Genomic DNA, 24,079 nt, shown 5'->3' with positions numbered 1-24,079 from the left:
GATAGAAAAGAACGGGGGAAGACGAGAGAAGAAGGAAGAAAGGCGTCTATTGAGAATCTAGGGTGAGTACCGAAGTCAATTCCATTTTGACAGTACCATTGGCAGAGCTCGATCCAGCTTCTTCCCTCGCAACGACTTCCATGAGAGTCTTTCCGAGGCTCTCGCCGACTTTCCAGCATTTCAGTCCGACAAGTCGAGTCGCGGCGAGTCGGAGGACCTTCGAAGATGTTGAGCGATCTGTGAGTCGTCCGAGTCCTGAGAGAGTTGGAATGATCGATGATGAAATGGCAGAAGGTGAAAAGAACGCAGACAGGGTTGGGTCGGCTCGATCTCGGAGAATGTCGAGAGCGAGCTCATCGCCAGTGTCCGATGTTGTCGAGTTCTCCGTCGAGTTCTCCTTGATCCAGGCGACGATTGCGAGAGTCGAGTAGAAGAGGGTGAAAGGTTCGAGGGGACTTTCGGTACCTGTCGCTAGGCTCGTCGATGGTGAACATGAAAGGCCGAAGAGTTGACCGGCGTGATACAAAGTTTCCCGAGCGATTCTTCCTCCTTGACGAGTAGACCATGCGTGAAGGTCATCGTGAGTCGAAGGAGAGGAAACTCGCGCGAGAGGCTACAACAAGAAAACGTTGGTCATTCCGCTCGACAACGAGGAAGAGACGAAGGCTCGTACCTGGAGTGTCCTCAGCGGTAGACGATGCGTGAGAGCGGCGAGATGGAGCATGAGTGCCATCGTTCCATTCTGAGATGTCACGCTCGGTTCATCCAATCTCGCGAGCATCGAAGCGGGGAGCAGGACGTTTTCCTACGACGATACAGCGTCAGTGACACGCGCAAACATCGATTCGGAGAAGAGTGCTCACTTGGAAGTAGTTGAGACCGCGAGACAAAGTCGTTTTCGATTCATCCTCTTTCTCCTCCTCCTCGACCTTGATATCGTTACCGTTTGACAAATCGAACCCGTTCAACAAACTCTTTTCGGTCCACGAGGCGTGATCTTTGGTCCAGCCGAGAGCGTGAAGAGATGCAAGCACGGTGAATAACGCAAAGACGTTCTTTGACAAGGCGATAGAGATGGGTGAAGTCGAAGAAGGAAGTGGTGAGCAAACGTGCTGAATGGCTGCAGAAGTCGTAGGGGAAACGGGAGGAGCGGTCGCGGGTCGGTAAGCAGATTGCCAGAGAAGAGCGGTCGAAGCGTTCTGTGCAAGTTACGACAATCTTAAGTCATGGCCTTCGATCATTCAAGGGTTTAATGAGCTTACCCAAAGTGCTTCGGAACAAGGCAGAGGAGTATCTGCCGCATCGGCAAAAAGAGCGGCGTTCTCCGTGTTCCACAGCGCCGTTCCCATACAATCAACCATCTGTTTCGTAGGATCATAGACTGTCTGTGAGCTCGCTTCTCGAGAGATTGGCGCGAACTTGAGACTTACGATCGCACCGAACCCAAGCCTTCGAATCTCTTCTCGATCCCTCCATGTCCTCCATTTCTCCTCGATCGACAAACCACCTTCTGCTGAATCTCCTTCCAGAGATGAAGAGATCTTGAGCCAACCTTGACGACGAGCAAAAGTAGTTGGCATACTCGAGAAAGCTAGAGCGGAATAGGGTGAGCGAAGAACGAAAGAACGCTCAGAGGGGAAAGAAAGACTCACTCTGAGTTCTTTCTAGGTCTCGTTTGTTTCCGCTGATCATACCGGTCATTAGAACGATCAAGAGAGTTTGTTGCCATGCTACCGTTCTCATCAGCGTGTTGTCGAGGTCACCCTGTTTCAACGAGTCGAATTAACATTCTAGCACCGTAAGAGAAAAGACTGGTCGGTAAAGCTCACCATCGCTTGCATCATTCTCCTCGAGCATTCCAGCAGGGCATGAGCATGCATGCTCGATCCTACGACTCGTTCGTGAGCGTACCTCGCTCCGACACTCGCAACGGCAAGGACAAGAAAACTAGGCGCCGTGTTCGGATCCCACGTCGGTTTGTGTAAGAGGGGGAAGAGCGAATGATACTTGTCGAAGTAGAGTTGAACGAAGAGTTCGAGAAGTTCGAGTCGCGGGACGTAACGCTCCGAAAGGGACGGATCTCCAAGTTCGCGAACTTTGAACAGGATACGGTATCGAGTCGATTCCGTCACGTGAGGAACTTGATTGAGAGGAGAAGCAGAGGTTTGATGAGGCGGAGGGGAAGTTGCTCGAGATCCGTAACCGGTTCCTCGAGCGGAAGAAGGAAGGGGATCTTCGGTAGGCTCCGTTGGTCGGTAAGCGAGAGGCCAAGGATCTGAGGGCGTATGAGGAGCGAGGTGAGAGAGTCGAGGAGTTTCTTCACCCGATCGCAATCCTTGCGAAGCGGTTTCTGGAGTTTCGATCTCGTGATCCGGATCGGCAGGGTTGACGTAGGATTGATGTAGGCGAGACGAGGAAGCCGGTTTGTGATCGTGATTGCTCGAGGAAGGAGCCGATTCTGGTTCGGGCGAGACTCTAGGTGTATGATTTGCCGAAGCGAGTTGTAGGAGAGAAACGGCGGCGTTGTCGGATTCGACGATTGAGTTACGGTGATGACGGTTCCTCCTCGAGTTGGTGAGTCCATCTCCATTGTCTTCGTCCGCAGAAGTAGCGTAAGCTTCGGCAGGCGCAGTCGGATCCGCTTCGGTGGTTCCGTTGTGTCGCATATCGGAGAGAGGTTGACTCGCGGCTGCTGCGGCGGCGGCTGCCAACAGACCGGCTCCCAGGTCGTTCGCCGTACCAGGAGATGCTCCTCGAGGCGTGAAGTTGTGCGAAGCTTGACCACTGAATCCGGCTCCGAGTACCGACCAATCAATCGCGTCGTCGTTCGCTCCACTCGAGATCAAGTCGAGGAAATCGTTCGAAGACTCGCCAATCTGTCGACCGAATGAAGAGTCGTCGTAGTGGGCGTTTTGAGCGGGAGCGGGAGCCGAGACGGATTGAGGCATTTGAGTTTGATGTTGTTGTGCGAAAGGGTTGAGAGGAGATCCGACGTGGTGAGGAAGACTGAGGGAAGGGAACATGGAAGGGTTCTGATAGGTCGCTCCAGGCGGACGGTAGTTGTAAGGGTTTGAAGTTGGGGGATAGTAGCTTGGTCCGGCAGCACCTCCAGTGAGAAAACTGTTCGGAGGTAACGAACCGGGGGCACGAGGAGGAAGAGCGTAGTTGGGAGGAATAGGTGGGAAAGAGGTATTCGGAGGCGGTCTCCATCCTTCGAATCCGGTAGGAGGAGTTGGAAGAATCGGTAATCCGAAATCGTCGTCGTAATCTGCGACTCGGTCGTCCGAATCTCCTTGCGAGCCAGAAGATCCTCCTGGGCTGTCGTCCGACATGGCGATCGAGTGGGACCGTCCAGCAGCGACTTTCGAAGGTCGATCGAAGGTGCAATCGACTCCAGCTTTTTGACATCGAGCACAAGGAAGTTCTCCATCGCAACGAAGTCTAACCAGTGACGAGAGACAGTCAGCGAGGGCGACGAAGATCAAGGGAAGGACTCTGACTCACTTGCTCGAACGACAACGGGCGCAAGCTCGACCAACTCGAGGAGCTTTCACAGGTCCGTTTCCATCTTCCAAATGCACTTCGTGAGCGATCGCTCGTTTCTTTCCTTTCGCGGTCGTCGTCACTTCGACTCCACTCGCTTCTGCCCTCGCCGCTTCTGCTGCCAACGCCGCCTGCTTCTCATGACCCTGTTGGTGACGTTTCAAAATGTCTTTTCGAGCGAATCCTTTTCCGCACGTATCACAAATGTGATCTTTCGCCGCTCGATGTTTCGCTGTTGTTCATATAGTAGAAGATTGACGAATGACGATGAGCCGCGAGCGGTTAACGGGGAGAGAGCGAAGCGGGCAACGAGAAAAGAGAGGGAGTGAAAAAGTGGGGAAAATCAGCAAGGAAGGACTCGGACGACCAAAGGTAGGGACCGAGGGGGAGACTGACCAGTGATGTGCCGATCCAAATGTTCCTACAAACGAAAAGAGCAAAGCGTCAGCTTGAACCGAAGGAGGGGGAGAGAGGGGCACCTCCCCTCGGAGCGATTCTTCCTCTCTCGACTTCCACACCTCCCGCGGAGCTCGAACGGCTAGCTCAATCGAATGAAAAGTACTTACTTGACGGGTATAGCGACTCGAACATTCCTACAGAGGCGAGAGAGAGGTTCTTCTTTAGTTTTGCTCAAAAGTGAAGAAGTTAGCTCCGAGAGGGGAGACTTACCGAACAGACGAAGGGTCGGGCAGGATCAAAGTCGGCTGAGGTGGGCTCTGAGCGGACCATCAGGTAGCAGAGGCCGGGGCCGAGGGTTGAGAGGTTCAGGTCGTTGAGTGGGGAGCAACTCGAAAAAAGAGCTCGAGGAGTTTTTCTTACAAAACCACCTCTTCTCTCTCGCTTTTCTGAGCTATGTGTTTGTAGCTACTAAGTATTATACAGTGACATGAAGGCTCCCGACCCTCTTGCGTATTTTTCAGGTGAAACCCCCCGCGGCGACCCCATCCTTGCGAGACCAACAGGCTCAAATCCCCTTTCTCCCCCTGCAGGCAGAGCTCGTGGTACGGTGTTCAAAAACCCGACGGATCGAAGAAACGCCGGGAACAGCTTGACAGTAAAAAGCAAAACCGTGCGAAACTTTCGCAACCGTTTTCGTTCTTCCACGGTGCACCTCCACGGAGCAGGAGCCCGCAATCTACAGGCCTCGGGACAAGGTACATTCCTTTCTATTTAAGCCTTTTCCTGTAGTCTGATCGCATACGACCGCGGGAAGGGGAAGCGGAAGCGGAACCATTCTTGCGCTTGCCACTCTCTTCATGCGCCTCATACTGCTCAGCGCTAGGCCTGACTTCCACGGGACAGTGTTCGTCGTCAGAGGGGCTGCTGGTCCTCGACCCTTCACCGCTATGGCAGGAAGACAGAAGGGAAAAGGAAGAGACTCGCCAAATACAGCCCGGAATTCTTCAACTCGTGGCTTCAGGTCGCACAGAACGTTCGCTCATGCCGTTCAGGGCCTTGAACCGAAACTTGATTGTCTTCAACACAGGCTCAGAAGGGCGAAGGGCTCGCCTCACCGTCCCGTCCTCCCGTTCCCTTGCCGCTTCTGCCCGCGACGAGAAGTTAACAGAGCGGGATAGCTTGCCTACAGTTGCTGCGAGAGGATATGAATCTGAGTCCGCAGCCCAGAGTATGCGGTATGACCGGATGGAGGCACGGATAAGTTTGAACTTTGCGAGGAGGAGTTGAGATGAGTCTGCGTGACTCCTCAGACCTGGGACTGATTCTTTCGGTCCGAAGTTACGAGCCGACCTTCTGTTTACACACGTGTGCCACCCGCTCAAGCGCGTGTGACGCTTCCACTCGAGTTCCGACGAGTCGAAGAGGAGAAGGATCGGACGGAAATCGACCGGAACAGGGTTCATTCGAGTTCTGTGAGCCGGCCAGAGTGAGCACGGACGATACGATAGCTTGGAGAGCGCTCGTGAGACGGTTGACAGGTTGGGAGAGATGTAAGTTGAGGGACAAAAGTTTCCTCGCTCTACCTCTCACCCTCTATCAACGAATCGACTCGCCATGGCCGCGACAGAGGTATATGAAGCTTACGATGAAGACTACCTAGACGACAACGAGTACAACGAGGGAGGAGAAGAAGAATCAACTTTCATCTTGAACGGAGAAGATTACGACGAGGAAGCCGCAGACGAAGACGATTACGGCCCAGGAGTGACAGTCAGTTGGAGTAGTAAACCTGTGAGGAAGGAGAAACCGGTATCGGATGTAGCAGAAGAAGCATACCTCGATCCTCTCGGTTTGGTCAATTGCTGGGAAGAAGCTCTCCTGGAGCTCAAGGTGAGCCATTGCAACGTCCCACTTAGTACATGTGCGTGCGACACTGACATCAAAGAGCTCCTTTCGTGTAGGCGGCCCATGTAGATCGATTCTTGCCCCCTGCTGAAGCTCCTCGATCTCTCGCACAGAGACAGGCCAAGGCTCCTCTGTACGTTCGCTTCACCTGCGTATACAGTACGTGATCTCCGTGACTAAGTCTCCACCGATCTTTCCAGCTGGTACGGCCCGTCGACGGTTCCAAACCCTCTGCCTATCGCCTCGACTTCTCAGCTACTTTCAGCGCAACCCTCGTCCTCTGCATCCTCTGAACAAGCGCAAGCCTTCTCCATCACTCCAGTATCCCGTGAAAGCGTTGAACCAGCGACGAAGAAGCGTAAACGCTTGACCGGGTCGCAGAAGAAAGCTCGCAAAGCCGCGAAACTCGCCAACAACCCTGCAACATCCTCGAATACTACGGTATACCAGTCTGGAAGAGTACTCAATCCAAGTCATGACACAAAAGGGAAATCGAGAGCGGAAGAGGAGGAGGAGGATGATAGATCGCAAAGTCCTGGTTATGAACCTCAATCTCCCAATCTGGAATCGCACCTGCTGCCCGTTCAGCCTCAACCTGTAGCGTCAGCCGAAGGACGTCAAGTTCCGCCTCATCTCGTAGCAACTCAACCCTCTCCGATCCAACCTCGCTCCGACAACTCCGCTTCTCCCCGTTCTACAAATGGACTTCCTCCTCCCCCTGCACCATTCGTCGTTCTTTCGAAGCTCCCCATCTCATTCCCTCCTCCGCCTCCGATCACTCCTCTGACAGGTCAAGAACCTGCTCTCGAACCCGAAACTTCCGAAAGCTTACTCGAAAGCGCTCTTTGGAGTTGGTATACTGCTGTGCGTTGTCTCTTTCAAATCAGTACTTGCGATTCGAGACTGATTGAATCATTGACAAGCATACAGGGATATCAAACGGCATTGTATCATGCTTCGGTGGGAGTCGCTACTTTCAAGCCTAGCGAGACGGATGGAACTGAAGGAGAAACTGGTGCGAATCAATAAGGAGATCGTCTAATCAGCGAGACGCTGGCGCCAAAGGGATGACGAGAATGAGCGATTTTGGGCAGAAATCTGAAAAACTGCGAACGGCAGCTCTTGCAATTGCTAGTCGAGGTAGCTTCTTTTACGCCCTCTGACGAAATTTCTTCTGGGCTTTGCAGTGAACTGTCGGTTGGTAGCAGCAGTGGCGATACATGCGAAGATCTGGACACCGTCTTCTTGCTGGAACGAAGCTTTCTCGTTCGGACATTCAATTTCTGCTTCGCTGAGTACATGCTCGGCAGCGCTAGCGAAGGACAGTTGGAGACTTGGAGACTTCCAAGCAAGCTGATCTGCAGAAGCATGCGAAAGGGGCCTGAGCAAAACGATGTGGGAAATTATGCGGAGCGCCCGCGCTCTTTTGAGCGAGTTTACTCTCTTACCGAAGTTGACAGATGTCTACCGAAGCAAGTGAGTTGTCGAGACAATCCTCTGATCTCGGCGATAACGATCGATTCGCGCGCGAACTTGGATCTGACCTCTTTCCTTCACCTCACCGCGCATCAGTCGACATGGTTCCGCCTCCCCGAGTCCCTCGATGGATTCCTGCCTTACGCTATAGAAGACCGAACGCGCCTGCGGCCTACTCGACCCAACCAGCGAATTCCCCACGCCAAACTTGGAGGAAACGAGACCTCGTCTTACGTGGTCCTGCTCTCCTCTTGCGAGGTCCTGGACTACTCCTGAGAGCTCCCAAAGCTGTTCTACGCGCCCCGAGTGCCGCCAGAGCGAGAACTCAACGACTGTTCTCGAGCGCAAGAAACGTCAAACGCGAGCAACGCATCGGTGATCAAGGGATTGAACAACCTCAAGCTGGACCTTCGAACAGTGGTGGGAAACCCTATCCGGGATCAGGAGGAGAGAAAGCTTCGTTCACCTGTCAGTTTGGCCGAATCTCGATCTCTCTCTCGTTCCGAAGTTCTGACGATTTCTGTGTGCAGCTCGGCTTCGTCAAAGGTGGCAAGAGACTCCGGTGAAATGGGCTCCAATCCCAGTCTCTCTCGGTGCAGCGGTTCTCGTAGTCCTCACGTTTTACAAGCAAGCGAGCGAAAAGGGAAAAGAACCGTATCAAGCAGGTTCTGTCAAAGTAGAGGGTCCTTGGCAGGTCAGTCTATCATCTTACGTCGTTCACGATCTCCTGAGCTGATGTCCCGCCGTCTCCACAGGTTCATGTCATCGGTGCTCTTCCTCTTCGATCGATTTCTCGGATTTACGGCGCTCTCAACTCGTACCAACTTCCCGTCTGGTTCCGCGTTCCTGGTTACAAGCTCTACTCTTGGGTGTTTGGTGTCAACTTGGACGAATGTGATCCTGAAGATCTGAGGGAGTACCGGTCAATGAGCGAATTCTTCATGCGAAGATTAAAACCTGGTGTTCGACCAATCGCCGATTCTGCTATAGTGCGTGTTTTCTACCTTCTCTCTCGCTCACTGCTATTACTGAGCATCTATTCGTTCCGTAGGTATCGCCTGCAGACGGAAAAGTAGTCAATTTCGGTGTCATCAACGAAGGTCGAATTGAATCGATCAAAGGAGCGACCTATTCTCTTGACGCTTTACTTAACGGTGCCGGTGACGCTCGAATCCCCCAAACGCCTCACGGACTTCCTTCTCACCCTCACAACGCCGAAGCCGCTTCTGTCGACGAGAAAGAATTCGCAAACGTCAACGGAATCAACTATTCTCTCGACGAACTGATCGGAGACCATGGAGACGAGGCGAAGAGACCCCCTGCTCAAGATGCTTCGTTGCAAGATGGACGACCAGGAGCACCCGAGAGGAGTATGAGTGGAGATATCGCCGTCGCGAAAGAGATTGCGAAAGGAGCTCTTCAACCGAAAGAGGGCAACAAGTTGTGTTTCGCTGTCGTTTACCTCGCTCCTGGGGACTACCACCGCTATCACTCGCCGACGAACTGGGTCGTTGAAAGAAGGAGGCATTTCGCAGGTATGTCTCGTATCCTACTCCCTCTATTCCTTCCCTCACTGACCGATTAATCGCGTCAGGTGAACTCTTCTCGGTCTCGCCTTGGATGGTCGGAAAGTTGTCGGATCTCTTCGTCCTGAACGAACGAGTTGCCCTCCTCGGTCGCTGGAGGTACGGTTTCTTCTCGATGATTCCCGTCGGAGCGACGAACGTCGGTTCGATCCGCGTCAACTTTGATTCCGTACGTATCGAGCTTCCTTCTCCTGCTTCTGTCCCGTAACTCATTATTCTTTTCTCCAGTCTCTTCGCACGAACTCGCCCCAGCGCCCCGTCGTTCCCGGTACTTACTCGGAAGCCACCTACGCTCAAGCGTCCCAAATGCTCGGAGGTCAACCTCTTCGATCGGGAGACGAAATCGGTGGATTCTGGCTAGGAAGTACGATCGTACTCGTATTCGAAGCTCCTCAAACTTTCGAGTTTAAAGTCAAGAATGGCGAAAAGGTCAAGATGGGTCAAGCTTTTGGAACCGTCTAAAACCTCGTACCTCCTTTCCATCTCGCCATTTTCGATTCTTTCTGCCCAACAAGCTCAACCCCACCTCTCTCGTTTTGGGTTACACTCGCTAGACATCTTACTCCCCCGTTTCTCTCGTCGCTTACCTTTTTCCTCCCAATCTCTTCCCCATTCGCAAAATCGTTCAACTTCCCTGTCCAATCGTTCGTTGTAGCAGCTTTTCATTCCTTGGCAAATTTGGAACATCGGGTTTTCATTCCGGTATACGATCTCGCCCGCCTTGACGACCGCGCGCGAGACGCCTCGAAAATAGAATCGAGGCAGAGGTAAGAATCGAAAACTGATTTTCACTCCATCAAGGAAACATTGCTCGAATATAGGTATGACAACAACGATACGACTAACCTTCTACCACCTTCGACATTCAGTACTCAACATCTCAACTCGGCCAAAAGAACCTGCAATCGATCTTCGGACAAATTCCTCAATCTTCTCTCAAGATCCGCCCAGTCGATTCTCTCCTTCGTCTCTTCCTCTCTACTTTCCTTCTCCTCGACTATCTTCGCCTCCTGTTTGAGCTCGAAAGTCCCGAGAGAACGAGGTGAACTATTCGCAGAGGAGAATTGACTCTGGTTCGAGCTCGGAGTTGAAGGCGTCGAAGGGGTTCGAGGAGCAATCACGATTGGTCGGAGAACGCGACGAGGGACGGGAGGCGGCGGAGAAGGAGGTACTTCTGCGACGGTCGGAAGGGAAAGAGTGAACGAGGGAGAACGATGCATCGAGGAAGAAGAAGGAGAGGGCGAGAGATGAGTGATAGGCAAAGGGGGAGGAGTAGGGGGAGCGGGCTGAGGCGAGGAGGATGACGCGGAGAAGAGGTTTGGAGTCGAACGGGAACGACGAGGTGTGCGGGTTCGAGGAGATCGCGGTTCGAGACGAGGAGACGAGGTGCTTCGTGGAGGAGTCGATGCTTTGTCAGGGGATGGCGAGTGAGAAGACGAGGAGGAATGAACAGGACCGCTCGAAGTCGAAGAGAGAGTTGAAAGAGGGCGGTTTGGGAACGGACCTTTCGACGCGAGGCGTTTCGCGAACGAAGTCTGCGGAGGAGGTACCATTACTGAATCGGTATCGAAGGCGAGAGGTTGGAAAGTAGAGTGTCGAAAGTCGGGAAGGGAAGGAGGGAGAGATGGACGCTCAGAGGTTTTGGACGGGAGAGGTTTGTAGGTGCCTTCTGGAAGTGAGGGGAGCGATTCGATCTCGATGACGAGGGGATGGACGGAAGAGGGTGAGGAAGAAGTCCGGAGGTATTGATGTTTGGGCGTAGAAGCGAAGGGAGTAGAGGGAGTTTGGGGAAATTTGAATTTTCGGAACTCTTTCGCATCCTCCTCCTCCTTCCGACTTCCGGCGGTACTGGTGACCACGATACTTGATCTACTCGACTTCCATGAGAAGAGCGAAGCCGGTCTCCTTGTCGTCGTTGCGCCTTCGAGTTGTTTTGTTCGCATCGACGAGTTTGCGAAAGACGACTCATCCTTCAGCGACGAGAACGATGTTGACCGGCGAATAGAGGCGGTAATAGACTTGATTGAGAGACGACGTTCGTGTTGTGGTCGAACAGGTCGAGGACGAGCGAGCGGGGAAAGAGGAGATAAAGCACTGTCTGATTGAGCTTGAAGAAGGTGCATCTTTTGCCGACTTTGTGCAGTTCGAAGCTATTGGAGATTCGCACAGTCGACGTTTGTAAGACGTTTCGAGTGTAGTCAGAGGAGGAAGAGAAAGAGAATTCCATCACAGTCGAGCAGAACCCAACGAGAAAAAACTTGACCGGTTGACCTCGCTTTCTTGCTGCCTGGCAGCAGACCGAGGTAATTCGCAGGATCAAGTCTATCTCTCTCTCCCGAGCACTGATCTACTTCGCACAGTCGCCAGCCTCTGAGCATAAACTTTGCGAAAGTGAAGCAGATCACTTTTCGCGACAGAAGTTGCTGAAAGCGGAAATGCAAAGCGGAAGGGAAAGTCGCACCTTGTTCTTCGGATCTACTCGAAGCCGGGCCCTCAAGAAGACAGTGTACGGGGCGTGAGAAATAGCGCGGCGAGAGCATGGAAGGAGAGGGACATGGGAGAACGACCCGAGGACTCTGAAGAATTTTCATTTTCGTTTGAAAGGTTCCAACTTCCTTTCGAGGTCGACAGAGTTAATCACGTTGATCCTGCACACTCTATGAAGCTCGGTCTATGGTGCACAGGGAGAGTCGAGCACTCTTACACGAACGGGGATGAATGAACGAATCTTGAACACGGAAATTTCCAGATTTTCTTCTGAGCTACAGGTTACTATTCCTTCCGAGAGATACATACAGACCGACTGCACATTGACGATTAGAATAGAGTGACTTATATAAGGTAAGGACAACACAAAACGATTCCAACAGAGACAACGAACCATTTTCTAAATTCCGAGCTGGATCAAAAGATCCTTCATTCGCTCCTCACTGAACATGTCCTCAACTTCTTGTTCCCAACTCTTTCTCTCTCCATCATTGATCACTTCTCCACCCTTACTTCGTTCCAATTTATCCGTTCTTCTTCCGTTCGCTTCTCGTCTTCCTCCTGTCGTTGCGGTTTTCATCGGAGGTACAGTCTCAACCGTAATCGTCGTACGTTTCTTGAGATCACTGAACGGCATAGCAGACGACGGGGACGAAGCGATGACCGTATCTTCGCTCGCTCCACTCGCGCTTGAATTCCTCGTAACGGTCGCTTCCGATTCCCAGGAAGTTCTGTTTCGTGCCTCCTCCTCCTTATTAGACGAGACAACAGCATTCGCATTGTTCGTGATCGCGGCGATTCGAGGTGAAGGTGATGAATTCGAGAGTCGAGGTTTCGCTGGGATCGAGATCGGTTTTCGAACGGACGTTTGCGAGGGAGATCTAGGTGAGAGAGGGGCGGTCGAAAAGGACGATACGGGGGAAGGTGTCGTTATGCGGGAAGAACCGATCGAAGGGGAAGGAGTCGGGAGTCGAGAGGAAGAAGGATAAGGATTACTCTGAGTGAAGGGTCCGTTCTTCGGTCGAGGGAAATTCGAGGAGGTGAAGCGATTCGGAGGAGGCGAGTTGATTCGAGCAGGGGAGAGGATCGTTTTGGTAGGTCTAGTGGGGTGGGAGGCGGAAACGAGTAGCTCGGCGGAAGAAGGTCGTCGAGCGGGAGGGAGAGGGAATTGAGTCGCGAAGGAATCTTTCGTCAGATCCGGTGAAGGTTCGACGGAGGGGATAGAAGTAGGTTGAGGAAGTTTCGAAGGTCGAGGGAGACCGCTCGATTCAGTGATTCGAGGAAGTCGAGAAGTCTTTCCAGTCGAAGAAGTCGAATTCAAGGAAGCGGAAGGAGGGAGTTCTCGAGTGACAGGAGGAACGGGAGAAGGGGTGAAAGTCGACCGTACAGGAAGTTGTTGGTCATCCTCTGCGAGTGAACCCAATTGTACCGATTCGCGAGTTTCAGGAGGTAAAGATTCGTCGAGTTCGACGATGAACGGACGTTGAAATTCAAACTCCAATACGCCGTGTCGGTTCTGCCTCCTCTTGTACGTCGACTTGAGTCGTTCCGCCGATGAAGGCAGTACCTCTGACTTCAATCCTCCCTTTCCCTTGCGTGCGAGTTCTTCCTGTTTCTCCATTTCTGATTTCCCTTTCAGACTACCGAACCCGATCCAACTCATCTTCCCGCTCGATTTCCATGAGAATAACGATGCAGCTTTCTGTTTCGTTGTTGTCGAAGGTGCTACCGTGCTGTTGCCGTCACCAGGGAGGGAAGAGTAGGCGGGAGGGGAAGAGGAGGCTGAAACCGATGGTTGCGGGCCTTGTTGACGACGGAAGGGGTTCTTGATTGATCGTTTGTTCGACTTCAAAGACGGTAGAGATCCTCCTCCTACTGGTCGTGGAAGATTTGAGATTGAAGTCATGATTTGATGAAGTCGATCTGACGTCCAACGGCTATAACCCTGTGAGCTGTGCGAATCCTCCTCCACCTAGAAGTTGTTCTACTCCGATCTACGACTCTTCTGCTGTGTATAGAAGTGGTCGGCTGAAGTGGGATGAATTTGATCTTCAAGTCGATCGCAGTCTGTCGTGAGAGGGCGCTCTAGTTCATATGCCTTGCGCTCGAGTTCTGTACAGTCGAGGCGAGCGTGCTGAGAGAGGCGGGAAGTGAGAAAAGGAGAAAGAGGGGGAAGGGAGACTTCGAACAAGTCTCGATTACTCGCAAAACGAAACAGGAAAGTATGAAGTGCGTTGTTGTTTTCGATGACTCGCAAGATCAAGCTATTCATTCAATCGTCCATTCACAAAAGCAGCCTTGTTGGCGAAGCGAAAGGGGGCTCTGCGAGAGAGCTCGGTCGACAAGATCGCGAAAACCGCTCCCTCCTCCGATTGCTTTGTTGCTTTAAAGACCCCAGCGTATTATAGCAGTACATCTACTAGTAAGTAAGAGAAGAGCAGACCATTAAGACGACAAGAGGTTGCGAGAGAAAGGAAGAAAGAGAACCCCAAACCCAAAAAGAAAATTAAGACTTCTGCCGTTCAATCGATGTTGTAGAGCGACTTGAAGGCGGAAACGAATAGACTCTTTGACTTGACCGTACTCGTGAACCAAGACTATCCATCACTCAACCTCATCAGCTCAACTCGTCCCGTTCTATCAAGAAAGAAAAGCGAGAACTTACGCCCAAAACGAATCCAAACGGTAATTGACCCGCACCTCCCTTCGACCCAACACTAACCACCATAATAGGTTGTCCCGGTTTATACTCCTTCATCCCCTTCTCGTTCCCTTTCGCTTTGATGAGTTGAACGATGTTTTGAGCGGCGATAGGACCGTGCGATTTCGCAGTTGCGTAAAGTTTCTCTTCTTCGATTGAAGAGATATCACCGATCGCAAATACTCGAGGGTTGACTTGCGATTGGAAGGAGGGATGGACGAGGACTCGATGGGTTGAAGGGGAGAGGTAGGAAGAGGGGAGGAAAGAGGTTGCTGGAGAATTGCCGAAAGCGACAAAGAGAAAGTCCGCTAACGAATACGACGAATATCAGACTACTCGATGCGTGGACAAGAGAGTAGAAAGAGCATCGTCGCACCTTTGATAGTCTTTCCTGCACTCTTCAATTCAAACTCCTGCTCCTTCCCCTCTTCCAATTTCCCCGTCTCTCTCCCATCGAGTTCCACTTTCTCATCAAACATCATCTCAACTCCCAGCGCTTCCAACTGACTCTTCAACTGTTCCCCAAATTTTGGTTTCCATCCCTCTCCAGCGAGGAACTTTTTACCCGAATGAACAAGCGTAACTTTCTTTTTTTCTCGATCAGAGGTGGAGCCGTTATAGTATTCAGCTACTTCTCCAGCGAATTCGAGTCCGACAGGTCCACCACCTACGACCAAAATCGAGGAAGACGAAGCGATTTGAGATTGAAGGGATTGGAAGAGCTCTTTGATGGATTCTTCGGTTGAACCAGGGGGAGGTCGACAGGGAAAAGGGTAGACCGAACCCTGTAGATCTCTCTACAACTCCTGAGCTCGGTAAAGGGACGAGCTGAAAGAGAGGAGAGACTGACGGTTGCGAGAACACAATAATCAAACGAGATTTCGGTCCCGAATTCTTCGTGCGCTTTATCGAGAACGACCGAGGTATCTTTCACTTCAGAGACGGAGTGGCCTTCAATGATTCGATGCCTTGAACCAGGGGGTAAGAGCTTCGAAAGAGGTGCGATTGTGTTCTTCTCGAAACCCTGCTCAATTTCGTCTTGTCAGCTTCCCCTCCCTCCCAATGATCGAGAGGGTACGGGCTTACGGGTACTACCGAAGCCCTCAAGGCACCAGGTGGCCAATACCCCGGAATCGGTGAGATCGCGATGATTCGATGGGAAGCGGGTAAAAGTTTCGAGAGTGCTTCGAGCGTGTGAGTACCGGACAATCCGAGACCGACAATGAGGACGTTCTTGAGATCTTCTGACATGTCGACTGAGGTGGGAGTTGGAGAGAGAGGGAGCGATCAAGAAGAGGTTGAATGAACGGGGAGATCGAGTGAGAACGATGTCGATTAGAGATCGAGCGGGTGGGACCGGGGCGTGTAAGGTAAAGGAGTAGATAAGGTCGAAAGAACGGGTGAAGGAGTAGAATGGAGAGGGAAGAAAGGAAATCGGAAATTTCGGCGGAAATTCGGGGGAGATGCCGTCGAAAATTGTTGGATTCGTAAGCTCTGCTTGAGCTGAATCTCTTACTGTACGTCGTAGACGTCTCTGTGGAGGGAAGTCCAGCTACGAGAGCCGCGTGATTGCGAATAATTCGGCAACGCTGCGAGATTCGTTCGTTCGCCTCTCTCCGTTCACTCGCTCATTCGATGCATTCACGATAGACGATTCACCGACAATGGCTTCGTACACTCAACTCCCTTCGCACTCGACTGCTCAACTGCCACTCTATTCGTCAACATCCTCATCATCAACTTCGCCATCATCTCCCTCTCGACGCGCACACGACAGAACGACTAGTACGGATGAGAAAGCGTTATTGAGCAACAGTACAGATGAGGAGGAAGAGGAAGAACTCGAACGCGAAGTGAAGGAATACGCGAACCCAACTCCTCCTGCGAACCCTTCATCCTGGTCTGAGAGACTACCAGTAAGCTTAGAACCTGTCCTATAACGATAGAGATGTCAGGCTGACTCGCTCCCACGTGATTGATTAGCTTCGACCACGAACGATCCTCTTCTCCCTCCTTTCCGTTTCAATCCTCATCTCCCTTTTCCTCTTCTTCCACCCCTCCCGACTCCCTACCTCTCCCCTCCCTTCCATTTCCCACGATTCCCTCTCCTATTACTCTGGAGCTCCCCTCCCAATCGGGCTCTTCGACCCCTCCCTCGGACAACTCTCGTCGAACCCACTCGAATCCGACGCAACTTTCGCTGATGTCCCGTTCGCCGCCGTAGGAGAGAGTTGGGATACAGAAGGGAAGAGACCTGAGTGGGCTGGTGGGGACGGTGGGAGTGGAGCGAGAGAGAAACAGTTGGGAAAAGAGGAGGGCAAGAGATGGTGGAATGGAACGAATTGGTGGGATAGGACGGTCGTGGTGGTAACGATTGAAGGCATGAGGTGCGTCTACTCGATTCTGCATCAGTGTGATGCGGAAAACTGATGCAGATCGACAAGACGCGCAGACCGGAGTATCTATCGACTGAATTTACTCCGAACTTGCTCGAACTAGCGAATCGGGGAATCGTGAGTGCCCTACCTCTTTACGCGTCAGCACACCAATGTCACAGCTGATACGTAGAAAGAGCGGTACCATCACAGCGTTCCGATTCGTTGAACCCAATTTTCCCAGCTCTCTCCGCTCCGAATCACTGGTCAATCTTGTGCGTCCGGTTCTCCTTGATTCGCTCTCCCAGTCGAAGCTAATCAGGTGGTAATCGACGCCAGGACCGGTCTCTACCCTTCATCTCACGGGATCATCTCGAATCGATTCCGATCCCGCAGCTCAACTTCTAAAACTTTCAATGCCGATTCCGGTTCCTCCGATTCGAGCGTCTGGGATCCTGCTTGGTATCTCGGTGAACCTGTACGTTTCCTCGTTCCTTCCCTCACCTAATCCAACCACGACTCATCGAGTTCCGCTCGAAACAGATCTATCAAACCGCCCTCCGTTCTCATCTCCGCGTCGCGACCCTCATGCACCCTCTCATCCCCCCTTCTCTTTCCTCCCCCAATTCCCGCCCGACTTATTGGTACCCTCCAATCCCGAAAACTCATCCTAGGAAGAAACTCTCAAAGATTTTATCGTTCCTCGATCAATCCTATTCGAAGAGACCTCAATTACTCATCACAAACTTCGACGAGATCGCAACGCAAGGGAAGAAGAATGGAGTCAAATTATCAGCACAACATCGCAAAGAGGCACAGCAAGAGGGTGAGGACGGAGAGGAGGAGGAGGAAGAAGGTGGAATGTTGGGAAAAAGTCTGAGGATGATTGATGAGAGTTTCTTTGGTGACCTCATGGAGGGATTGAGGGAGAGAGGAGTAGGAGATTGGGTAGAGGTCGTGGTGGTTGGTGTCACGGGAATGAGCGGTAAGTCGTCGAACGTTTATTGCTCGCCGATCCCACGAGCGCGAATCTCGAGAGAAATCTCGGAGAAAACTGATGCCCTTGGTTGGTTTGTCGTGTGTGCTAGATGTCGAGAAGGACAAAGTCGTATTCTTGGATGAGATCCTCGATCAAGGCACTTTCGAACAACTCGTCACAGCCGGAGGAGGACAAGGCGCAGATTTTTCGTTCGAAGGCGGTCAGTGTTCCTTTTCTCGTCCTTGTTTTCCTCGCATCTTGTCCTTTCCCATCTCGATTGCTCACTGACGATCCTTCACGCACGCATCACAGGTTCCTCTACCGTCATCAGTTTGCGACCCTCCGAAGCAGACCTCGAAAAGACGCTCAATCAACTCCGAGCTGCTTCGAGAGAAGGAGAAGGAGGCTACGATGTTCGCACGAGTGAAACGATGCCGAAAGAATGGCATTTCCCGTCAGGTGGAGATGATGTGAGTTTCGAGTTTTGCCTTTTTTTTCTTCTCGTGCACGAGGGTCGTCCAGCAGGAGCTTGTACTGACGAAAGTTTGTGAGAGGCGGTAGCGTATTGCACCGATCTGGATCGTAGCTCGTGAAGGATGGACGTTCACAACTAGAACGCGTTTCGAGGAGTTGGGAGGTAAAGTAGGATTCAAAGCGTTAGTTGCCTCTTTTCGCTCTCTCGCGTGCCCCCACAGCCTTTGTCAATTGACTGACCGTTCTCTTTACTCCAACAGTACGAACGGCTATGATCCAACATCCTCTGAATCGATGAAGACGATTCTCATTTCGAGCGGTCCCTTCAAAGGCGGCGAAAAGAGCGTTCCCTCTTCGAACCTCGAAGTATACGATTTGATCGCGAATGCGTTGGATCTATCAGTCGAATCGAGGGCTTTGAACAACGGGACGACTCTCACAAGTTGAGCCGCGGCTTCGCGAGACTTCTCGTTGAAGAACAGACACTTTTCCTACTAGATTTTGATTCCATTTTTCGCTGTAGCCCTTTCTATGCCTGAACCCTTGTAAACTAGATCCCTTTTCCGAATAGCAGTAGCGGTGGTGATTTCACAGAGAGACGGTCGAGATCTTCTTCTTGAATTCGAAGTTCTCCACTCCTTCCCCGTCTCTCCACGCTTTTTTCGTTCCCCAAAAGAGCGGAGCACTCACACGGCACGAACCCTGACGAGTGGTGTGTATATGTCCACGGTGAGCTTTCCAGAAGCACTCTCCACTCTCACATACAACGAGGAAGAAAGGAACTGAAGGGAACGACCGCTGATTCATTCGCAGGACACCTCGAGTGGAAAGACTCGATCGATTTGGGAACGGGTGAGCCTGCCTTCCTTTCTACTCTCTCTACCTATTACCCGATCACTGATTCACGGTCGGAGTGAGGAGTAGTTACCTAACGAAGCCCACTCTGCTCACTCTCATCCTTCTTCCCTTTCCCCTTCTCCCGCCGCGAGTTCTCCCAGACTTCATCAACATCAACAACTACACTCTTCGACTACGACAACAGGAGTGAATCAAGCTAGTCGAGAATACGCTCAGCAGTTCGACCAGACTTCCTCCTCGAGTTTAACCGGATCAGACTCTCTCAACGTTGGAACTCGGTTATCCCCTTCCCCTAGAGTCCCATCTATCGCATTCGAACCGAGTTCATTCGATCGTTCATCTCCTTCTGCGGCTGTCCACTCTCCTCGTGCTACTCAAACTCGAATAGGAGGTGAATCAGCAACGGCAGTCCCGAATCAGAATCAGAATCAGAGTAGATCGGCTTCGTTCAGTGCGAGTGCGAGTGGTGGATACGATACATCTTCTTATCGTTCAAACTTTGCTCAAGCTCTAGCAGGTGAGTAACGGATCAAACTCGAGTTCTCTCTCCTCTCTCCCCTTCTCCCCTTCTCCCCACTCGCTAACAAAACCTTCCTATCGTTTCCTCACAACCCACTTTTGTACTGTAGCAAACTCATCATCAACACCTTTCTCCCCACCCTCGTCTTCTTCGACGACATTGAATCAATCGAACCCTTCCTCCTCCCCAAATCCAAATTCGAATTCTACTCAACCTTTACTCGCGGAAATCTTCTCCGGTAGACCAAGACCTCATTTCAGATCTTCCACTTCCTATTCCCACGCATCATCCTCAAACGCATCCACCTCCGATTCCCATCCTCATTCGAATCCTCCTCCCGATTCTTCCTCGCCTCACGAAGCAGCACCTCCTTCGTATTTCGCCGCCCCTACGCATCGTCCCCAGATCAATAGAGCGAGATCTCAATCCTCTGCTCCGAGTTTCGATCATCACCATCAACAGCGTTTGACGACGACGACGAATCGAGACGTTTCTCCAACAATCGGAATGAATTCGAATTCTCATTCTTTATACGGAGCACCTGGATCTGGATTGAGTCAATCATTCGCCACAACGACTACGACTTCGACGATGGGAGCGGATCAACACGGTTGGAGACCTTCACACTCATCCGGAGGAGTTCATTCACATTTCTCGGCATCTCTCCCAACTACTTCTGCAGTTGGTTCCCCTACTTTCTCCTCCTTTACCCAACAACAACAACAACAACACGGTACGACTGCGAGGGATCTAAGTCCTTCTTCACCTTCTTCCCGAGGAGCGGGATATTCGCCTTTCGCAAGACCTTCATCTTCCCTCGCTTCTGGTCCTCCTCCCTCGTCGGGAGCTAAACCCGGAGCGTTCTTATCCCAATCGTTCAGTACGGGATGGGAAGATTTCGAACGAGAACGAGAAGGACGTACCCGAGTACGAGATAGTTGGCTCGTCGATTCGGCTTCTTCCGGGAATGGGGGATTGAGTCCGTTCAGTAGAGGAGGAGGCGATGGCAGTAGTGAGACGACTTCTTCGGGGGAATTACCTCAGATCATGTCGTCGAGTTCAGTTGGAACAGGGGATTCGACTTGGGGTCTCCCAACGACGGGAACGGGGACGGGAGCGGGATTGGGACCAGGAGGAGTTTATAAAGTTAGGAGGGATCATACTTTAGGTGCGGTTGGAAGTGGACGAAAGAGGAGTGATTCGGCGTGGGGTGGAACCCGGGAAAGAGTCTTGAGGGAACAAGATGAAGATGATCAAGAAGGAGGAGGGGATTCTTTTGCTCCGCCGACAAAGTCAGGTGCGACTAGTAGGAGACATTCTTTCGCCGCGTTCGAGGCTCCGTTCGGAATTGGAGGTTCAAGAGGAGGAGGAGGAGGAGGAACGACTTCTTCTTCTTCTCAGACGGTTGGGTTTCATTTACCGGAAGAAGTGACGAAACAAGTTGGTGGATTCTCGACTGTTTCGACGACGGGCGGGGTTTCGAATGGGTTACGAATGGGAGGAATGGGTAGTTCGGCAATCGACGATGACGATTTAGCGGCGGATTTGAATTCGTTACATTTGAGTCTCGACGCTCATGCGAAAGAACAACTACAACAAGAACGACGACAAACGACTTCGACTACGAACAACACTCTTCATGTCGGATCGATGCCGGTTGATTTCCCACCTGCGAGAAGTCGTCGATTCGATACTTCTCGTTCTCCTCCGAAAGATTCCGCTCTCCCTTCGACTTCTCCAGTTCCTCCTGTTTCCTCTCATGGTTTACCGACTCTACCCGGATCTCCTCGAGCAACCGCAGAACCTTTCACGCCTTCCCTCGTCGCTTCTCATCCTCCTCCTCCCCCCGCTTCTCAACGTTCGACTTCGTCTTCGGTCGCTTCGAGATTCTTCCAACAAGCTCCTTCGCCTCTCCCTCCGACGACGACGAACGCAGTAGCGACGGCGACCCCAGGAGGAGGAAACCCATCTCGATTCGATTTCTTCGGAATGCCTGGAATGCAACAACAACCTCCTCCTCCCGTTCCGTCTCATCACTTCCAACCACAACAGAGATTCGGTCTACCTCCTCCTAATTCGAATCAATCTCAAGGTTTCTACAATCCTCTACAGAATCGAGGTCCCCCTCCGAATTTCCATCGACAAGGACCACCTCCCGCACTCGGTTCGACGTTTTCTCCCTTCGCCCCTTCTCCTTATCAATCTCCTGCGATGCAACATGCACCACCTCCACCACCTCACATGATGAACCTTCCCCCTCATCCTCCCTCTGGTCAACCGAGTTATTTCGCTCCGAATCCACCTCCCGTTCCTTCTTCTCAACAATCTCAACGAGGAGGAGGAGGAGACGCCTCTTCCTCTGCTTCCGCTGCAGCACCTCTCACGAGTCAATCCCAATCCGACATGTCTCTCGGACGAGGAGTTCCTTTACACGCGATCCCTCCCGACGCACCACTCTGTATCGTCGGGTTCAAAGCCGGTCGTAAAGACTTGTTCTTTTGTGAAGATCCTTCCTTAACACTCGAAGAAGGAGATTTAGTCATAGTCGAAGCGGATCGAGGAAGAGATGTTGGGAAATATTTGAAGAGATGTTCGATCGAGGAGGTGAACAAGTTTCAACAACATATGGTTGAATTAGCTTTAGGACAACTCGCGAATCCAGCTTCGATGACGGCGATGGGATTCGGTCCGGGAAATCAACCACAAGGAGGAAGAGGAGAAGGAGGGGGAGGAGGGGGAGCGGGACCAGCTCAATTGGCGAGAATGACGAAGGAATGTCAACCGAAAAGGATTTATGCGAAAGCTGGACCGGCAGATACTCATGCTTTATTGGCGAAAGCTCAGGATGAAGTGAAAGCTCTCCAACTCGTTAGAGGTAAAGTCGCTCAAAAAGGTTAGTCTCTCCTCCCTCTCTCTCCTCTCGTTCTTGGAGGGAGCGAATGACTAACGAAGAGATTTCGTGTGAGTAGGTCTACCGATGGAGATCCTCGACGCGGAATGGCAATGGGATCGAAGAAAGTTGACGTTCTATTACACGGCGGATCAGAGGGTAGACTTCAGAGAGTTGGTCAGAGAATTATTTAGAATTTGGAAAACTCGAGTTTGGCTGTAAGTCCCCTCACTTCTCAGCGTCATCTGCGGTGCGCAGGAGCTGATGTAGGTTTGATTCGTGGGTTCTTTCCAGTTGCTGTCTCGATCAACAACAAAACGGATTAGATTTCAACTAGATTACTTCCGCCTCTTTTTACTACAATCAGATACAATCAACTACATGCACAAGATCTCTCTCTTCTCTCTCTCTCTTCGACATTACACACGCGCTAAATCTAGAAATCTCTAATCTCGAAAAAACTCGTGTTGTCAACAAGTACTGTAGACATCCCTTCTCTCTTCAAAACCGTCTGTTTCTTCTTCTCTTTTCGTTCGTTTGTTCCTTTATACATGCCTTCTATTCCTCCTCTCACCAAACTGTACCATACGCCTCTCTCCGTGTCCTTCTATCCCTATCCCTTCTGAATCAAGTTTTCTCCCTTTTTACGTTAACTCTTCTTCTCCCTTGACTTGAATCTACGTGCTCTTCATATCATTGAAAGATCTCTCTCTCTCCTCTTTTTGTAGTAGTACCACAGTCAGTAGTTATCAGTTCAGCAATTTCAGTACTCGAATCAAAACAGACTTCTTCCGAACTCTTGAGTGCGAAAGTTTCTTCAGTTTCTCCTCTCCCTCTCTGGACCACTGTCGTTCGACTCAGTTCCGAATTGATCTATTGTTCCATTGATTTCTCTATAGCCCTAGTGCCTGTTTCGCCTCTAGTAACTCTTTACAAGAATTCTCCCCTTCACATAAATGCCATTGAGCTTGCGAGAATCCAACCAACGTCAATTTCCGTTCCTCTGTCGATTCCTGCGTTGCCCTTGATGTTGCTGTTGTTGTTAATGTTGACGAGGAAGGTGCAGAGGAGGGCGAGGAGACTACGACTGAAGCGGGCGAGAAAGAACCATGAGAGAAATGAATGTCGTGTAAAGTTTTGAGCGTCTCGAATAGGAATCGTCTGTTGATTCATCCTCGTATCTTTCACAGCTACTCCTAAACGAGTGAGTGGAAGAGAGACAGAAGACGAACCTTTCCTTCAATGTCAAATCCTCGAAACTTTCATTCGGTAATGGATCCCCTCTGTCCTCCAAAACCGTAACCATTCCATTCCCCTGACCTTCCACTACGTTCCCTTGAAAGATCCCATAATACGTAGGAATCGGTAAAGCGCCTCCTTGCGGGAGATTGACGAAGACTTCTTCGGCTTCTTTCAACAAGGATAAGAAATCTTGAGAGTACTTCAGGATGACTTTCGTCCCGGAGGGAGAGGTGGCTCGATAGATTTGAGAACGGGTACCTTGGATCGGATCGGAAGGGGAGGTGAGGAGGAGAGAGGGAGGAGCAGATCCGGGTGGAAATGAGGGAGCGGGATGAAGGTAGTAGAGAGGAGAAGGCGGGAGGGTACGTTGCAGCAGTTGAGGGGAAGGTGTGAGCGGTGAACTGACGGATAGGAAGGGAGAGTGGAGGAGATAGGACGGGAAAGGAGTGAGAGTTGATGAAGTCGATGGGGAGGTCATGATGGATCGAACGGAGGGTATGAGTGGGCTTGATCTAAAGCTCCGTAACATGCGCTCCGATTGACGTCGAGTAAGTGTCGCCGGGGATGAGATCGAGCTGAAGAGGTTGAGCGCAAAGAAGTTGAAGCAAGTTTCGCTCAGATTTTGCGATAGAATGTCTCTTTCC

General features: G+C 51.5%; 9 protein-coding genes across 9 annotated transcripts; 4 read left to right on the top strand and 5 right to left on the bottom strand.

Annotated features, from left to right (window-relative positions):
* Positions 1–46: 46 nt before the first annotated feature.
* On the bottom strand, positions 47–4,272 carry JCM6883_006749 (uncharacterized protein; the record flags this gene model as incomplete). The annotated part of the gene is made up of 11 exons (XM_076629770.1): positions 47–613; positions 674–805; positions 864–1,199; positions 1,263–1,361; positions 1,431–1,591; positions 1,653–1,764; positions 1,830–3,441; positions 3,505–3,775; positions 3,940–3,964; positions 4,110–4,136; positions 4,213–4,272. 11 exons carry the CDS (start codon positions 4,270–4,272, stop codon positions 47–49), a joined length of 3,402 nt encoding a protein of 1,133 aa, XP_076490397.1.
* Positions 4,273–5,556: 1,284 nt separating this feature from the next.
* JCM6883_006748 (uncharacterized protein) lies at positions 5,557–6,876 on the top strand (the record flags this gene model as incomplete). Its single annotated transcript, XM_076629769.1, has 4 exons — positions 5,557–5,832; positions 5,904–5,980; positions 6,048–6,711; positions 6,778–6,876. The coding sequence occupies 4 exons, from the start codon at positions 5,557–5,559 to the stop codon at positions 6,874–6,876; spliced, it is 1,116 nt and encodes a 371-aa protein (XP_076490396.1).
* Positions 6,877–7,424: 548 nt separating this feature from the next.
* PSD1 (phosphatidylserine decarboxylase 1) lies at positions 7,425–9,371 on the top strand (the record flags this gene model as incomplete). Its single annotated transcript, XM_076629768.1, has 6 exons — positions 7,425–7,791; positions 7,854–8,017; positions 8,079–8,312; positions 8,375–8,858; positions 8,918–9,078; positions 9,138–9,371. The coding sequence occupies 6 exons, from the start codon at positions 7,425–7,427 to the stop codon at positions 9,369–9,371; spliced, it is 1,644 nt and encodes a 547-aa protein (XP_076490395.1).
* Positions 9,372–9,781: 410 nt separating this feature from the next.
* JCM6883_006746 (uncharacterized protein) lies at positions 9,782–10,852 on the bottom strand (the record flags this gene model as incomplete). The annotated part of the gene is made up of 1 exon (XM_076629767.1): positions 9,782–10,852. The coding sequence occupies one exon, from the start codon at positions 10,850–10,852 to the stop codon at positions 9,782–9,784; it is 1,071 nt and encodes a 356-aa protein (XP_076490394.1).
* A 944-nt stretch (positions 10,853–11,796) lies between these two features.
* JCM6883_006745 (uncharacterized protein) lies at positions 11,797–13,302 on the bottom strand (the record flags this gene model as incomplete). Its single annotated transcript, XM_076629766.1, has 1 exon — positions 11,797–13,302. The coding sequence occupies one exon, from the start codon at positions 13,300–13,302 to the stop codon at positions 11,797–11,799; it is 1,506 nt and encodes a 501-aa protein (XP_076490393.1).
* Positions 13,303–13,918: 616 nt separating this feature from the next.
* JCM6883_006744 (NAD(P)/FAD-dependent oxidoreductase) lies at positions 13,919–15,348 on the bottom strand (the record flags this gene model as incomplete). The annotated part of the gene is made up of 5 exons (XM_076629765.1): positions 13,919–13,993; positions 14,062–14,405; positions 14,474–14,882; positions 14,948–15,121; positions 15,184–15,348. The coding sequence occupies 5 exons, from the start codon at positions 15,346–15,348 to the stop codon at positions 13,919–13,921; spliced, it is 1,167 nt and encodes a 388-aa protein (XP_076490392.1).
* A 413-nt stretch (positions 15,349–15,761) lies between these two features.
* JCM6883_006743 (nucleotide pyrophosphatase/phosphodiesterase family protein) lies at positions 15,762–18,372 on the top strand (the record flags this gene model as incomplete). The annotated part of the gene is made up of 10 exons (XM_076629764.1): positions 15,762–16,013; positions 16,081–16,484; positions 16,550–16,610; positions 16,686–16,747; positions 16,812–16,950; positions 17,016–17,457; positions 17,561–17,671; positions 17,764–17,921; positions 18,013–18,107; positions 18,186–18,372. The coding sequence occupies 10 exons, from the start codon at positions 15,762–15,764 to the stop codon at positions 18,370–18,372; spliced, it is 1,911 nt and encodes a 636-aa protein (XP_076490391.1).
* Positions 18,373–18,645: 273 nt separating this feature from the next.
* Positions 18,646–22,530, top strand: JCM6883_006742 (uncharacterized protein; the record flags this gene model as incomplete). The annotated part of the gene is made up of 6 exons (XM_076629763.1): positions 18,646–18,654; positions 18,739–18,777; positions 18,850–19,300; positions 19,413–22,196; positions 22,273–22,411; positions 22,488–22,530. 6 exons carry the CDS (start codon positions 18,646–18,648, stop codon positions 22,528–22,530), a joined length of 3,465 nt encoding a protein of 1,154 aa, XP_076490390.1.
* A 556-nt stretch (positions 22,531–23,086) lies between these two features.
* On the bottom strand, positions 23,087–23,964 carry JCM6883_006741 (uncharacterized protein; the record flags this gene model as incomplete). The annotated part of the gene is made up of 2 exons (XM_076629762.1): positions 23,087–23,354; positions 23,426–23,964. 2 exons carry the CDS (start codon positions 23,962–23,964, stop codon positions 23,087–23,089), a joined length of 807 nt encoding a protein of 268 aa, XP_076490389.1.
* Between the last annotated feature and the right edge of the window lie 115 nt (positions 23,965–24,079).

Source organism: Sporobolomyces salmoneus (genome assembly GCF_050403485.1).
Source record: "Sporobolomyces salmoneus JCM6883 DNA, S_salmoneus_JCM6883_v1_ctg6, whole genome shotgun sequence".
Classification (NCBI taxonomy): Eukaryota; Fungi; Basidiomycota; class Microbotryomycetes; order Sporidiobolales; family Sporidiobolaceae; genus Sporobolomyces; species Sporobolomyces salmoneus.
The sequence above is the reverse complement of the archived record's forward strand: the minus strand, read 5'-3'. Positions and strand labels throughout refer to the sequence as shown.